The sequence below is a fragment of the Prionailurus bengalensis genome, chromosome C1 (genome assembly GCF_016509475.1).
Source record: "Prionailurus bengalensis isolate Pbe53 chromosome C1, Fcat_Pben_1.1_paternal_pri, whole genome shotgun sequence".
NCBI lineage: Eukaryota > Metazoa > Chordata > Mammalia > Carnivora > Felidae > Prionailurus > Prionailurus bengalensis.
The window spans coordinates 208,439,622-208,453,495 of NC_057345.1; the positions used below are offsets into that span (position 1 = coordinate 208,439,622).

Below are 13,874 nucleotides of genomic sequence, written 5' to 3' on the forward strand. Positions count from 1 at the left end.
TGGGTAAATATTTGTTCATAAATAGTGGCTGGATTGATGGTCTGTAACTCTTAGGACTAAATATATATTGACAAGGAATGGGTTTTTCTGAGACTTTAAGTGTCTTCTTCAAACTGAGAGTGAACCAGGTTTTTGCGTTAATGAGAAAGGAAGGACCAAGAAAGCAACCGCCAGGGCGAACCAACTTCCACGAATTTTTGGAGCCAAATGCCCCTCAATCCGGGATCACCCGCGAGTAAACCCTAGGGCAGGAACTAGAGCTCGCACATGCGCAGTAAACACTCAACGGCAGCCGCCCCGCCCCCTGCGTACTAGCCCCGCCCCGGTTTCGCTCTCCGAGTCCGAGTCCGGGGGTCTGTGTTACCCAGTCACCGGTCCGGCTTTTTTCCTTCCGCCCTCCGTTGAGTTTTTTTTTCCCCCCAGCAATGGCATCCGGCCTGGGGAGGCTGCTGTTGCGGGGGCCTCGCTCCCTCCTGGCCCCGGCCGCCCCCACTCTCGTCCCGCCTGTTCGGGGCGTGAAGAAGGGATTCCGCGCCGCCTTCCGCTTCCAGAAGGAGTTAGAGCGCTGGCGCCTGCTCCGGTGCCCGCCGCCGCCCGTGCGCCGGTAGGAGCCGCCTCGGAAGGGGTCGGGTTGGCGGTGGGGGACCGGGCGGCGGCGGCGAGGAGGGTGGCTCCTCGCTAAAGCGCGCCTGGCCTGAGCCTGGGACACGTGCGGTAGAGACACCGGTGGAACGTGGACGCGTGGACTGAGGCCCAGGGAACGGATTTCTGCCTTGGGGCGCCCCGGCACTCTCCCTTCGATCCTATCAACCGCGAGTTGTGAGAAACGAGGCCTCCCGAGTGTAACCTTTATGCGGGCCTGGGGGGTTGTAGACCCTGTGTTGCAATGGCTGGGAATTCTTGGGTACGGATAAGAGGGATGAAAGCGTTCCGCAGCGTTGCAAGAGCGAACTTAAGTGTATGCACAAGTCCACTTGCCAGAATAAAAGGAAAACAGTAACGGTTGAGCTTTAGGGGTTTTTTGGGTTTTTTTTTGTTTTTTTTTTTGCCCTAATTTATCTTGTTTGTTCTTAGTCTTGTTGCAATAGTGTCTGGCAGTAGCTTGGCAGAGAAGTCCAGTGGTCTGGTAGAGAAAGTCACAGGTAGCGCCACCTGAGATCTGCTACACGTGAGGTCTTGGATCTTCTTGTCTCTGATAAGGTGTCTTTGACATGCAGTCGTGGCAGTGTGCACCTCAGTCTTTTGACTTCCATTTGTAGGTATTTGAGTTCCATATTATTGCTATTACAGCAGTGACTAGTTTGGAAGTTACTACTCCTTTGGAATTAAGTATGAAATTTCATAGCGGCTTTAATAGTGCCCCCCCCCCCAAAGGTGAACCAATTTAAACATAGATCAGTAGGAAGAGAAGTTCATATTCTTCTATTCTTTCAAAACAATATTAAGTTCTTTTCCTAATAGGCAAAAAAATAGTTACCTCTTCTTAATTCACATTTCTTTGATTATTGTGAGGTTAGTCATGTTAAGCTTTTATAGTTGGAAGAAACTAAGCATTATATAGGTTATATACACTTTATGACTTATAGCCAAAATCTTTAGCTTTTCCTATTTTAAAAACAATTTTTTTTAACTTAATTTTTTTTTTCAACGTTTATTTATTTTGGGGACAGAGAGACAGAGCATGAATGGGGGAGGGGCAGAGAGAGAGGGAGACACAGAATCAGAAACAGGCTCCAGGCTCCGAGCCATCAGCCCAGAGCCTGACGGGGGGCTCGAACTCCCGGACCGCGAGATCGTGACCTGGCTGAAGTCGGACGCTTAACCGACTGTGCCACCCAGGCGCCCCTAAAAACAATTTTTTAAGTTTACTTATTTTGAGAGAGAGAGAGCAAGCAGGATAGAGGCAGAGAGGGAGGGGAGAGAGAGAGAATCCCAGGCAGGCTTCAGACGTTTAACTAACTGAGCCACCCAGGCATCCCTCCTATCCTTTTTTACTTAAAAGAGTTTTATTTTGGCTTTAGTGTCTCTTTAGAAAGACCTTGTAGTCATTCCTGGGAATGATCACGAACTTTTAACCTACTTACTATGATAGTAGATTATTTAGTTGCTAATTTAAATGGGTGTTTGTAAAACTTGATAAAATAAGAGCTGAATATAATGTACTTATTGTTCATATCTTGAACCTGTGAAATTATGTGTATTTCATACCTGGGTGTAAAGCATAGTTCCGTGGTTGTAGGAGAAATGAGGACTCTAAAAGGTAGGGTAATGGCTCTGACGTTGAAGAACATCTTTAACATTGGCTCAGAGGGAAGATGAGTGCACCAGTGAATATAGCAAAGAACCGCAAGTACTCATCTGACTTAAGTTTTAACTTTTAGAAAATCAAAGTCTTGTGTTAAAATGAAACTCAGCCCGCGGGGGCGCCTGGGTGGCTCAGTCGGTTGAGCGTCCGACTTCAGCTCAGGTCATGATCTCACACTCCCTGAGTTCGAGCCCTGCATCTGGCTCTGTGCTGATAGCTTAGAGCCTGGAGCTCGCTTCGGGTTCTGTGTCTCCCCCTCTCTCTGCCCCTTCCCTGCTCATGCTCTGCCTCTCTCTGCCTCAAAAATAAATTAAAAAAACATTTAAAAATTTTTTGAAAAAAAAAATGAAACTCAGTCTTTTTTAATTTCCTTTACATAATCAAATTGCATCCCAATGAAAAGTTCTTGCATCATTGCAACATCTTATTGTTCTCTTTACCATCTCTTACTATCTTCTGTTCTATGTTTTCAGTTCAGAGAAGCCCAACTGGGATTACCATGCTGAAATAGAAGCGTTTGGACATCGGTTACAGGAGACCTTTTCCTTAGATCTTCTCAAAACTGCATTTGTTAATAGCTGCTATATTAAAAGTGAGGAGGCCAAGCGCCAAAACCTTGGAATAGAGAAAGAAGCTGTTCTTCTGAATCTTAAAGATAATCAAGAACTCTCTGAACAAGGGACATCTTTTTCAAAAACTTGCCTCACACAATGTCTCGAGGATGCATACCCAGACTTGCCCACCGAAGGCATTAAGAGTCTCGTTGACTTTCTCACTGGTGAGGAAGTGGTATGTCATGTGGCCAGAAACTTGGCCGTGGAGCAGTTAACACTGAGTGCAGAATTTCCAGTTCCCCCGCCTGTTTTACAGCAGACTTTCTTCGCAGTAGTTGGAGCCTTGCTGCAGAGCAGTGGCCCTGAGAGGACTGCTCTTTTCATCAGGGTAGGTAATGCTTGATTGCAGAGGCTGGGACATACCTGAGGTGGGCAGAAGAAAAAGAAGTTTAAAAAAAAAAATTCTTTAGTGTTTATTTTTGGGAGAGAGTGCAAGTGGGGGAAGGGGCGGGGCGAGAGGGGGACACAGAACGCGAAGCAGGCTCCAGGCTCCGAGCTGTCAGCACAGAGCCTGACTCGGGGCTCAAACCCACGAACCGTGAGATCACGACCTGAGAAGCTTGGAGCTTAACCAACTGAGCCACCCAGGCGCCCCTGAAAAAACTGTTTCGTGATTCGTTCCTTTGTTATATGATCTTGGAAGCTTATATGTGAATTTTTCTCCCTACCAAATTCTGAGAAAGCCCTAAAGCTTATGGTAGTGTCTCATTATTGAGGACATCATCAGAGGTGCATATCAAGTGCTAGGTTGTGAGTTCCCAGGACTGCAAGCCTGTCTTCAGCTTTCCATCATTAGGTCCACAGGCAGTGCCTGCGTGGTACATGTTCAGTAGGTGTTTAGTGAATGAATGACACCAACTATTCAAAGGCCTGGGGTGGTTAGGGAGCTTCGTGCTGAGGCACCGGCTGCTGTTCTGCTTTTACAAGTAGTAAAATCTTGGATTTCTGAGTCTCGTTGATGTATACCTAATTCCTTGTTAGCCAGTAGCTTAGCTAATGAAAATACTCACATAATTGGGATTCCTTGACTCCCCCTGTTCTTTTAGAATTTAACTGGGAGGATTTTTATCCCCTGCATTGGATGAATGCACGAGTTTTTGGTCACCTTTACATAATGGCAAATCCACACAATTACTTTAAGTCAAGAAACAGTCTTGATTCAGACATCTGAATGTCGGGTCCTTGAGATCAGCATCCCTTAACTGTTGGGATATCATTTCGTTTTGATCACTTTGATACAGAAGAATACCTGCATTGGCCAACATTCAGGCTTTGTTCATATCCGTCTTCCTCCTTCCCCAACTAGGGCCTGTAACAGGTGGGCCACCTTTCTGCCTTTGGGAAGCAGGTATATTAGCGGCCCTTCTGGAGTGGGAGCTCAGAGAAGGAAAAAGGAGAACAGAAGATTTTTACTTGACCTGGTGGCCGTCAGCTGGTCCAGTGCTTTCTGAGTCTGGTTGATGTTCAGAACAGACTCTGCGGGGCATTGTGTCCCCTGCTGGAACCTTCCAGCCATCTTCCTTGACCTGGGTATTGACTCTTTTTCCCACATCAGCTTCCGGTTTCCTGGATAGGATTCCCTTACAAATGATATCCCTTCTGTGAGTTCCACATTAGGTCTCAAGGATATTTATACCTTTGACATGAGTTGCAGGCTTCTGCTACTGGCAACCTCTGCCAGCCTGTTGGCCTGTAAGCAGAGAATGTGTGTTGGCAGCCAGGTGACTGTATGTTTCTCGTCTCAGATTTGGAGGCCACTGGACTCTTTGAAGTCCTCGCGGCTTGAGGTGAAAAGGAAATCCTCTCCTTTGCCCTCTCCTCTCCCAGTAAAATAGCTTTTTCTAAAGAAATCCTCACTAAGTCCTCCGTTGATTTCCATTCTCTTTGTCCCTTTAGCTTCTGTGGAGTCTTAGAACTGTCTAAACAAATTTTGGTCGCTTTGCTTTGATATTTCCACAAGGTAGTCCTGAGACCATTTTGGAAATTCATCTTTTCTGTGTCGTAGTGACTCTGTTGACAGTTCTACTTATAGATCCTGTTAAAGATAAGTAGGTCAAATATCTCTGTTTATTCCATTCATTTGTCCACCTAGGATCTGTTGTTTACTGTGTGCTAAACACTTTGCTGAGCACTGGAGCCGGAGCAACATGGAATACGGTCCTTGCCTCCAGGGTCCTAGTCAGCTCATTAGGCGGTTCGAGTGGCCGTTGCTCTCAAAGATGTGTTATAAAGGTGCAGAGGGAACTCGGGAGGCAACAGTCAGTTATAACAGGGTTAGGGGAAGTTCATGAAAGTGATGCTTGCCCCTAGGAAGGACATTCCAGGAAGAAACCTTGAGGACAGGCTTGTGTGTGGGGAAGCGTATTGAGGAGTACATAGTGGATGGTCTTGTTAAGACTGCTCTAGAGAAACCTGGAGGAGTTTTGATAGATTTCCATGATCATAGGTGCATTTTAGAAGCATGTATTCATACTGTCTCCCTGTTCTGGGGAGGTGAGATTGGAATATTCAACCTCCACTTCCACTGAAAGTTCTAATAATAAACTAATAAGACCAGGAACCTATCGGGGAAAAAATAGGAGGCGTAGGTAATCACCAGAAAAATCTAGATTTCTTTTTATATTCCTACTAGTATCTTAGACATTCAGATTGTTTTTCCTTACCCTACCGTTGGGTTATTTTATATGCAGATAATCCCAGGGATTCATATGTAGGTGTAATTAACATGTGTCTCGTAAGGCAACTCTATACATTAAAAAATTCAAAATCCCCAATAAGGACTTACAAATTAAAAAAAAAAAAATTTAATTCCAGTGTTATTGTACAGTGTTATGTTGGTTTCAGGTGATAAATATTTTTTACTAATGAAGCTGAAATAGAGTTCTGGTGCTTGGGCAAGTGTTGTAATTAAATTGACTATTTTATGAACTAAGGTGTTTTTTAAATTTCTCCCCTCCTATCCCCATTTACCCATCATTCATTATATACTGGGTTCTTTTTAATCTTTTTTTAAAAAGTTTATTTTTTGAGAGAGAGCGTGAGCAGGGGAGGGGCAGAGAGAGAGGGAAAGAAAGAATCTCAAGCAGACTTCTCACTGTCAGTGCAGAGCCTTATGCGAGGCTTGAACCCATGAATTGTGACGACATGACCTGAGCCCGAAACCAAGACTTGGATGCTCAACCCACTAAGCTAGCCAGGTGCCCTATACTGTGTTTGTTAACATGAGTTACTTGCAGTATATTTTAATGAAAATTTACGTTCCCTTATTTTCTGTCAATATTGATAGTTGTTTTATTGGCAAAATTCTTTGTTCATAATTTTTCTAATTTTCTTAGTCTCATAGATTGAAAATATCAGGTCTTAAATAGGTTCAAAAGACACAATGTGAAATTATTTAAATGATTTTTTTAAATCATAAATTTAGACAGTGAAGTACTACCCTCTAGAGGTTTTTTGGGTTTTTTTTTTTTTTTAACATTTATTTATTTTTGAGAAACAGAAAGTGAGCAGGGGAGGGGCAGAGAGAGAGGGAGACGCAGATTCCGAAGCAGGCTCCAGGCTGTCAGCACAGAGCCTGATGTGGGGCTTGAACCCACGAACTATGAGATCGTGACCTGAGCCGAAGTCAAACGCTTAACCGACTAAGCCCCCCGGGTGCTCTAGGAGAGAGAGAATCTTAAGCAGGCTCCACAACCAGTGCAGAGCCCAGGGCTTGATCTCAGTATCCTGAGATGATAACCTGAGCTGAAGCATCACTTAACTTAACAGCCACCAGCTGCCTCCCATAGTAGTTTCTTAAACGAGTTTCTGCTGGAAGTTTCTACCATTTATTCATTATTCATTTGCTTTAAAAATCTTTTTCTTACGATAAAGATACATTTTTAAGGTAAGATTTCACCTTCAACTATTATTTTTATTTTATTCTTCAAGTTTTTATTTAAATTCTATTTAACATATAGTGTAATAGTAGTTTCAGGAGTAGAATTTAGTGACTTACTACTTGCATATGACACCCAGTGTTCATCCTGACAAGTGCCCTCCTTACTACCCATCCCTCATTTAACCCATCTCCCCCACCTCCCCTCCAGCAACCGTCAGCTAGTTCTCTGTAGTTAAGAGTGTTTTATGGTTTGCTTCTTTGTCCCCCATACGGTCTTCTCTTTTGTTTCTTAAATTCCACATATGAGCGAAATCCTGTGGTATTTGTTTTTTTCTGACTCATTTCCCTTAGCATAATACACTCTGGCTCCATCCACGTTGTTGCAGATGGCAAGATTTTATTGTTTTTGACGTCTGAGTAATACTGCTTTGCAGATATATACCACATCTTCATCAATCTAGGGACACTTGGGCTCTCTCCATAGTTCAGCTGATGTCAATAGTGCTGCTGTAAACATCGGGGTGTCCCCCTTCACATCAGCAGTTTTGTATTCTTTGGGTAAATACCTAGTAGTACAATTACTGGGTCGTAGGGTAGTAGTAGTTTTAATTTTTTGAGGACGCTCCACACTGTTTTCCAGAGCAGGTGTACCAGTTTGCATTCCCACCAACAGTGTAAGAGGGTTCCTCTTTCTCCGCATCCTCACCGTCACCTGTTGCCTGAGTTGTCAATGTGAGCCATTCTGACAGGCGTGAGGTGGGATCTCATTGTGGTTTCGATTTGTATTTCCCTGATGATGAGTGATATGGAGCATCTTTTCATGTGACTGTTAGCCATCTGTATATATCTTTGGAGAAATGCTCATGTCTTCTGCCCATTTCTTAACTGGATTATTTGTGTTTTGGGTATTGTTGGTAAGTTCTTTATAGATTTTGGATACTAACCCTTTATCAGATATGTCATTTGCAAATATTTTCTCTCATTCTGAAGGTTGCCTTTTAGTTTTGTTGATTGTTTCCTTAGCTGTGCGGAAGCTTTTTATCTTTTTTGTTTTAATTTTTTTTAATGTTTATTTTTGAGAGAGAGAGTGTGCGTGCACGTACGTGTGCACGAGTGCACGAGTGAGTCGGGGAGGGTTAGAGACAGAGGGAGACACAGAATCTGAAGCAGGCTCCAGGCTCCGAGCTGTCAGCACAGAGCCCGACGCGGTGCTTGAGCTCACGGACCTCAAGACCGTGACCTGAGCTGAAGCCTGACACTTAACCGACTGAGTCACCCGGGCGCCCCAGAAGCTTTTTATCTTGTGAGGTTCCAGTAGTTCATTTTTACTTTTGTTTCCCTTACCTCCAGAAATGTATTTAGTAAGAAGTCTCTATGGCCAGATTCAAAGAGGTTTCTGTCTGTGATCTTCTCTAGGATTTTGATTGTTTCCTGTACTTAACTTTTGTGTATAGTGTAAGAAAGTGGTCCAGTTTCATTCTTCTGCATGTTGCTGTCCAGTTTTCCCAACACCATTTGTTAAAGAGACTGTCTTTTTTCCATTGGATTTTCTTTCCTGCTTTGTTGAAGATTAGTTGACCATGTAGTTGTGGGTCCATTTCTGGGTTTTCTCTTCTATTCCATTGATACGTGTGTCTCTTTTTGTGTCAGTACCATATTGTCTTGATGACTACAGCTTTGTAATATAGCTTGAAGTCCGGAATTGTGATGCTTCCAGCTTTTTCTTTTTCAGAATTGCTTTGTTTTCTGGGGTTTTTTGTGATTCCATACAAATTTTAGGATTATTTGTTCTAGCTCTGTGAAAAATGCTGGTGGTATTTCGATAGGGATCACATTAAATGTGTACATTGCTTTGAGTAGTATAGACGTTTTAACAATGCTTGTTCTTCCAACCCATAGCATGGAATGTTTTTCCATTTTTTTGTGTCACCTTCACTTTCTTTCATAAGTGTTCTATGGTTTTCAGAGTACAGATCTTTTACCTCTTTGGTTAGGTTTATTCCTAGATACCTGACGGTTTTCAGTATAATCTTAAATGGGATTGATTCCTTGATTTATCCTTCTGCCGTTTCATTATTGGTGTATAGAAATGTAACACTTCTATATGTTGATTTTGTATCCTGTGACTACGGAATTCGTGTATCAGTTCTAGCAATTTTTTGGTGGAATCTATTGGGTTTTCTACATAGAGTATCATGTCGTCTGCGACAACTATGATTTTTGTAGTAAAACTTACGTGAAAAACTACACAGAAATGAAAAAGAATAGTACATTTTGTCTTTTTCAATTCCCAGTAAGTTTTTAAATTCTCTTAAGATTACTTTGAGGGGCGCCTGGGTGGCGCAGTCGGTTAAGCCTCCGACTTCAGCCAGGTCACGATCTCGCGGCCCGTGAGTTCGAGCCCCGCGTCGGGCTCTGGGCTGATGGCTCAGAGCCTGGAGCCTGTTTCCGATTCTGTGTCTCCCTCTCTCTCTGCCCCTCCCCCGTTCATGCTCTGTCTCTCTCTGTCCCAAAAATAAATAAACGTTGAAAAAAAAAAATAAATAAAAAAAAAAAAGATTACTTTGAATTATGGTCCTTATTTTCATCATACTAATTTCAATGTATAAATTATATTTTTATGCGCAGGACTTCTTAATTACTCAGATGACTGGAAAAGAACTCTTTGAGATTTGGAAGATAATAAATCCCATGGGGCTACTGGTAGAAGAACTGAAGAAAAGGAATATTTCAGCTCCTGAATCTAGACTTACCAGGCAGTCTGGAAGCACCACAGCTTTGCCTGTGTTTTTTGTTGGCTTGTACTGGTTAGTAAAATTTTAATCTTAGCTTCATAACATTGATTGGAAGCCTTAAAAACTGACTTCACAATTCCTTAATATAATCTCTAATTGCATTGGAAGATTTCTAAAAATTTTTTTTTTTTTTAACGTTTATTTATTTTTGAGACAGAGAGAGCATGAACGGGGGAGGGTCAGAGAGAGAGGGAGGCACAGAATCCAAAGCAGGCTCCAGGCTCTGAGCTGTCAGCACAGAGCCCGACGTGGGGCTCGAACTCACGAGCAGTGAGATCATGACCTGAGCCAAAGTCGGACGCTTAACCGACCGAGCCACCCAGGCACCCCTGCATTAGAAGATTTTTAAAATCTCATTCCCACGATTATCTATTTCTACTATTACAATCTATTATCTATTTCTATCTATTATCTACTTCTTTTCCTGCTGGTTATTCTTAGGGGAAGCCAAGTAATCTGGGGTTTGCTAATAGTAGCTTTTGCTAACCAAGTATACGTTGTATACTTGGAGGTAAGAACTTCATCTTATTCTAACTATTTCTGTAGAAAAAGAAAAGTTCTGATTCAAAAGTGTTACCGATTGAACCATAATCCACACTTATAACAGCTTCAGCTGAGCCTAGGACTGGAAAAGGAAGGGTTTAGTTGTCCATCAAAATATATAAATCAACCCACGTTGAACAGGTCTTCGTTTTGTTAGTAAACAGTTGACTTGCCTCACACTGATTGAATAAGCGACCTCGATTAAATTAGGTAAATGTTTTCCTAATCTTTATATGACGAAGAATTTTCTAAGTTAAAGGCGATGGAAGGCATCACAAAGGAGAAAATGGATAATGTAAAAAGTTTCAACTTGAAGTGCGCAGCACAATGATGAGATACTTCTGCTTATCAGATTGAAAAGTCTTAAACACGTCCTTTATCTGCAGTTCATATACTCCTGGCAGAAGAACAGAGTGGTGCAATATTTCGGAATTCTGACAAAACGCCAACAGTCTTTAAATTTTTCACGTTCTTTGATTTGGTGTTCTCACTTTTGGGTGTGTCTCCTTCTGGACATCAAAATGTGTAAACAAAGGTGTTCATTTGTGGTTTACCCTTTATCCCCCATACCTACAACAGTTCCTAAGACATAGGAACTGACATAGTCAGTAAACAGTTGTTGAGCTAATAGTTTTTAAATAAGGCAAAAAGTTAGTATAAACTTTGGTATCCAGCAAGAGGGAAATGACAGATACACATGATGGAATATAGTACAGCTAGGACAAGTGATGTTCTTAAAGGATTTTTAATGATACATGGAAAGTTTGAAGAATGATCTCTTATATTTAAACAAAAAAGGGAGTTTGCCCTGTTACTAAAATTATTGTCATCAGGTAGTAGAATTGTTAATAATAATTATTATTATCTAGGACAAAACCTAGATTTTGCATAATGGTTTTTGAAAAAATGAACAGTGATACATTGCCACCATCATTGAGGTAGAAACATGATAAATAAACATTGTATAGTTGAAATTCACTCAGATGATTTTCTCTATCCTTTATTTTGTACAAATATGTGCTGTGTAATTATTATGGTAAAGTGTAACCTATATGATTAAGCTTTGTTTCATTCCATATTATTACCACAGCAAGTGTTTCTGAGCAAATTCCTTCCACATTGTTTTTCTTTTATCTGCACAGTTCTGCTTGTCTTTCTTTGATTTGAGTCTTCCTTAGCTTTCAGGTCAATTTATATTGAATCAAAGCTACTAAGTGGAGTTGCTGTTCATGAAATTTTCAGAGATGCTTCTTTTAGTTGGATAGGTCCAGTTTGGGGTCAGGAAATTTCCAGGAAGTAGTTAAAGATAATCGAGAAGTAGCACATCCATACCACACTTGTTCAGTGCACATCCTTTCCTCCCTTGCTGGATGATTTTTTACACTTTTGGAGAAGAGACTGCTAGTTATAGTAAGACAGATATCAGTAAAGCAGAATACCTATTTTTGTTGTAATTTGGTTTTGATAGAACACCGATAGCCTTAAGTGTTCACTGTGCTACTTCAGTATCCTTTGGGAATAAATTAAAGTGGATTATAATATATAAATTTTTTTAGATCTTAGCACGTTTTAAAGATCTAAAGCTCTTATTGTAAAATCTAGAACCGGGGTAGCTCAGTCAGTTGAGCGTCTGACTTTTGATTTTGGCTCAGGTCGTGATCTCATGGTTCATGAGATCAAGCTCTGTGGTTGGGATTCTGTTTCCCTCCCTCTCTGTGCCCCTCAACGTGTGCACACTCTCAAAATAAATAAAACTTTAAAAAGTATATATATAGAACTACTATCTTATTTGTTTTAAAGTTTAGATGAGAAACCAGAAGGCACAATTTAGTTCCGTAAAATTTTTCCTCACATTACAGGTTCAAGATAAATTAAAAATAATGTCAATTTTCCATGAAGAGTCTTTTTTTTGTTTTTGAGAAAGAGGGCACAAGTCAATAAGGGGCAGAGAGAGAGAATCCCAGGAGGAGAAGAGAGAGAGAGAGGGAAAGTGGGACTCACCCAGAACGGGCTCACGTTCACCCAAAGCAGGGCTCGAGCTCACAAACCATGAGATCATGACCTGAGCCGAAGTCAGATGCTTAACGACTGAACCACCAGGCGCCCTCCATGAATTTAGTTTTAATACTTTTGAGTTTTTGTAGGAAGATTTTTATATATTCTTTCATCACTAACAACAACAGAACAAAACCATATTTACCTAGATGCACCTTGGTTTTTGATTTGAAAAATATTGGGTGCACCTGGGTGGCTCAGTCAGTTAAGCGTCTGACTTTGGTTCAGGTCATAATCTCGTGGCTCGTGAGTTCAAGCCCTGCGTCAGGCTCTGTGCTGACAGCTCAGAGCCTAGAGCCTGCTTCAGATTCTGTGTCTTCCTCTCTCTCTGCCCCATCCCTGTTCGTGCTGTGTCTCTCTCTCTCTCTCAAAAATAAATAAACATTTAAAAAAAATTGAAAAAAAATATTGGACCTACTAAGTTGTTGATATTTCTATGGAAATGTAAATATTTCTTTTCTAACTACTGTATATAAGGAATTCGTACAAAACCGTACTATTCAAAAGATACTACATACAAAGCTCTTGTGTTACTCCTGATAGATATTCTTGCCAAAATAAGGTTCAGAAACCATAACAGGCTTGTGGCCCATGTCTTATGATGCGCGGATAATTTCAGACTACTCTCGGTGTTTTGTCTAGTGATAGAAAGCTGATTGCGGAAGGACCTGGGGAGACCGTGCTGGCTGCGGAAGAAGAAGCTGCTCGCGTGGCACTCCGGAAGCTCTACGGGTTCACGGAGAATCGCCGGCCCTGGGACTATTCCACACCCGGAGGGAATTTCAGAGCAGAGAAGCTACCCGGCTACCCGGCCAAGCATGTGGCAGCCTGAGATCTGCGAGCCAGGCAGTGAGACACAGGTCAGAGATGCTCACAGCTGGACATTGTTCAGATTGTAAAGAAATAGGTCTTATTCGTCATCACGAGTTCCTAAAATTAAACAAATATTCATCATGTCAGTGATTCTTTTTTTTTTTTTCATTTTTGTTTTGTCAAAAGTCTTTTTAGATGGCTTCCAGTAAATTTTTTCTGAAGTCTTTGATTTTATTACTGTATCTCACATGTATAGTTAGGCGTATTTTATTCCTTTCTGGCTTCATCATAATTTGGGTATGTGTTTCATGCGAACTTTAATGCCAATAAAAAAGTCATTCTCTAAAGACTTCATTGTAGTTTACGTCGATATACCCAGGTTGGTGAACTTTGCCCCTCAAATATTATTTTAGCTAAAATAGTAATCATTCTTAACCTTTCGAAATGTAAAGTGCAGATGATCACAGTTGGGTATTTACATGATCCTTAGATTCTGTCAAGGTTTAAAATTTTGTATGCTAAACTAATTCATCTCATAGTTCTTGAATTTCTATAAAACAAATGGCAGAAAAGGTTAACTTTTCAAAAGCAGTTTAAAATACGCCAATTGAAAAAGTATACGTTTATCAATGCCAACGGAAAAATAAAGTATGTGTTTATCAACTTAGTGTCCCAGAATCACAGTCCTGGCTGCTGTGCACCAAGCATGTTGTAAGTATTTTACCGTAACATTCAGCTTGTGGAGGGCAGAGCTCAGCGTGTCTCCTTCCGGTTCTTCGGTCCTTCGTGTTTGATTCAGTGACCCTCCAACCACACATTCCCTTCGTTTGTTTCTAACTTTTGGCAGCAGTGATAATTTTTGGTTTCAG

General features: G+C 41.4%; 1 protein-coding gene across 1 annotated transcript; it reads left to right on the plus strand.

Moving 5' to 3' along the window:
- The first annotated feature begins 329 nt into the window (after positions 1-329).
- Positions 330-13,352, plus strand: MRPL44 (mitochondrial ribosomal protein L44). The gene is made up of 4 exons (XM_043577983.1): positions 330-604; positions 2,779-3,247; positions 9,428-9,606; positions 12,835-13,352. The coding sequence occupies exons 1-4, from the start codon at positions 426-428 to the stop codon at positions 13,022-13,024; spliced, it is 1,017 nt and encodes a 338-aa protein (XP_043433918.1). The 5' UTR covers positions 330-425; the 3' UTR covers positions 13,025-13,352.
- The last annotated feature ends 522 nt before the right edge of the window (positions 13,353-13,874 follow it).

Excerpts from the sequence above, each read along its gene's own strand:
- MRPL44 (XM_043577983.1), top strand. The coding sequence starts at position 426 with ATGGCATCCGGCCTGGGGAGGCTGCTGTTGCGGGGGCCTCGCTCCCTC. Across the intron at positions 3,248-9,427 it reads GGACTGCTCTTTTCATCAGG|GACTTCTTAATTACTCAGAT; the intron begins GTAGGTAATGCT and ends TTTTATGCGCAG. Across the intron at positions 9,607-12,834 it reads TTTTTTGTTGGCTTGTACTG|TGATAGAAAGCTGATTGCGG; the intron begins GTTAGTAAAATT and ends TGTTTTGTCTAG.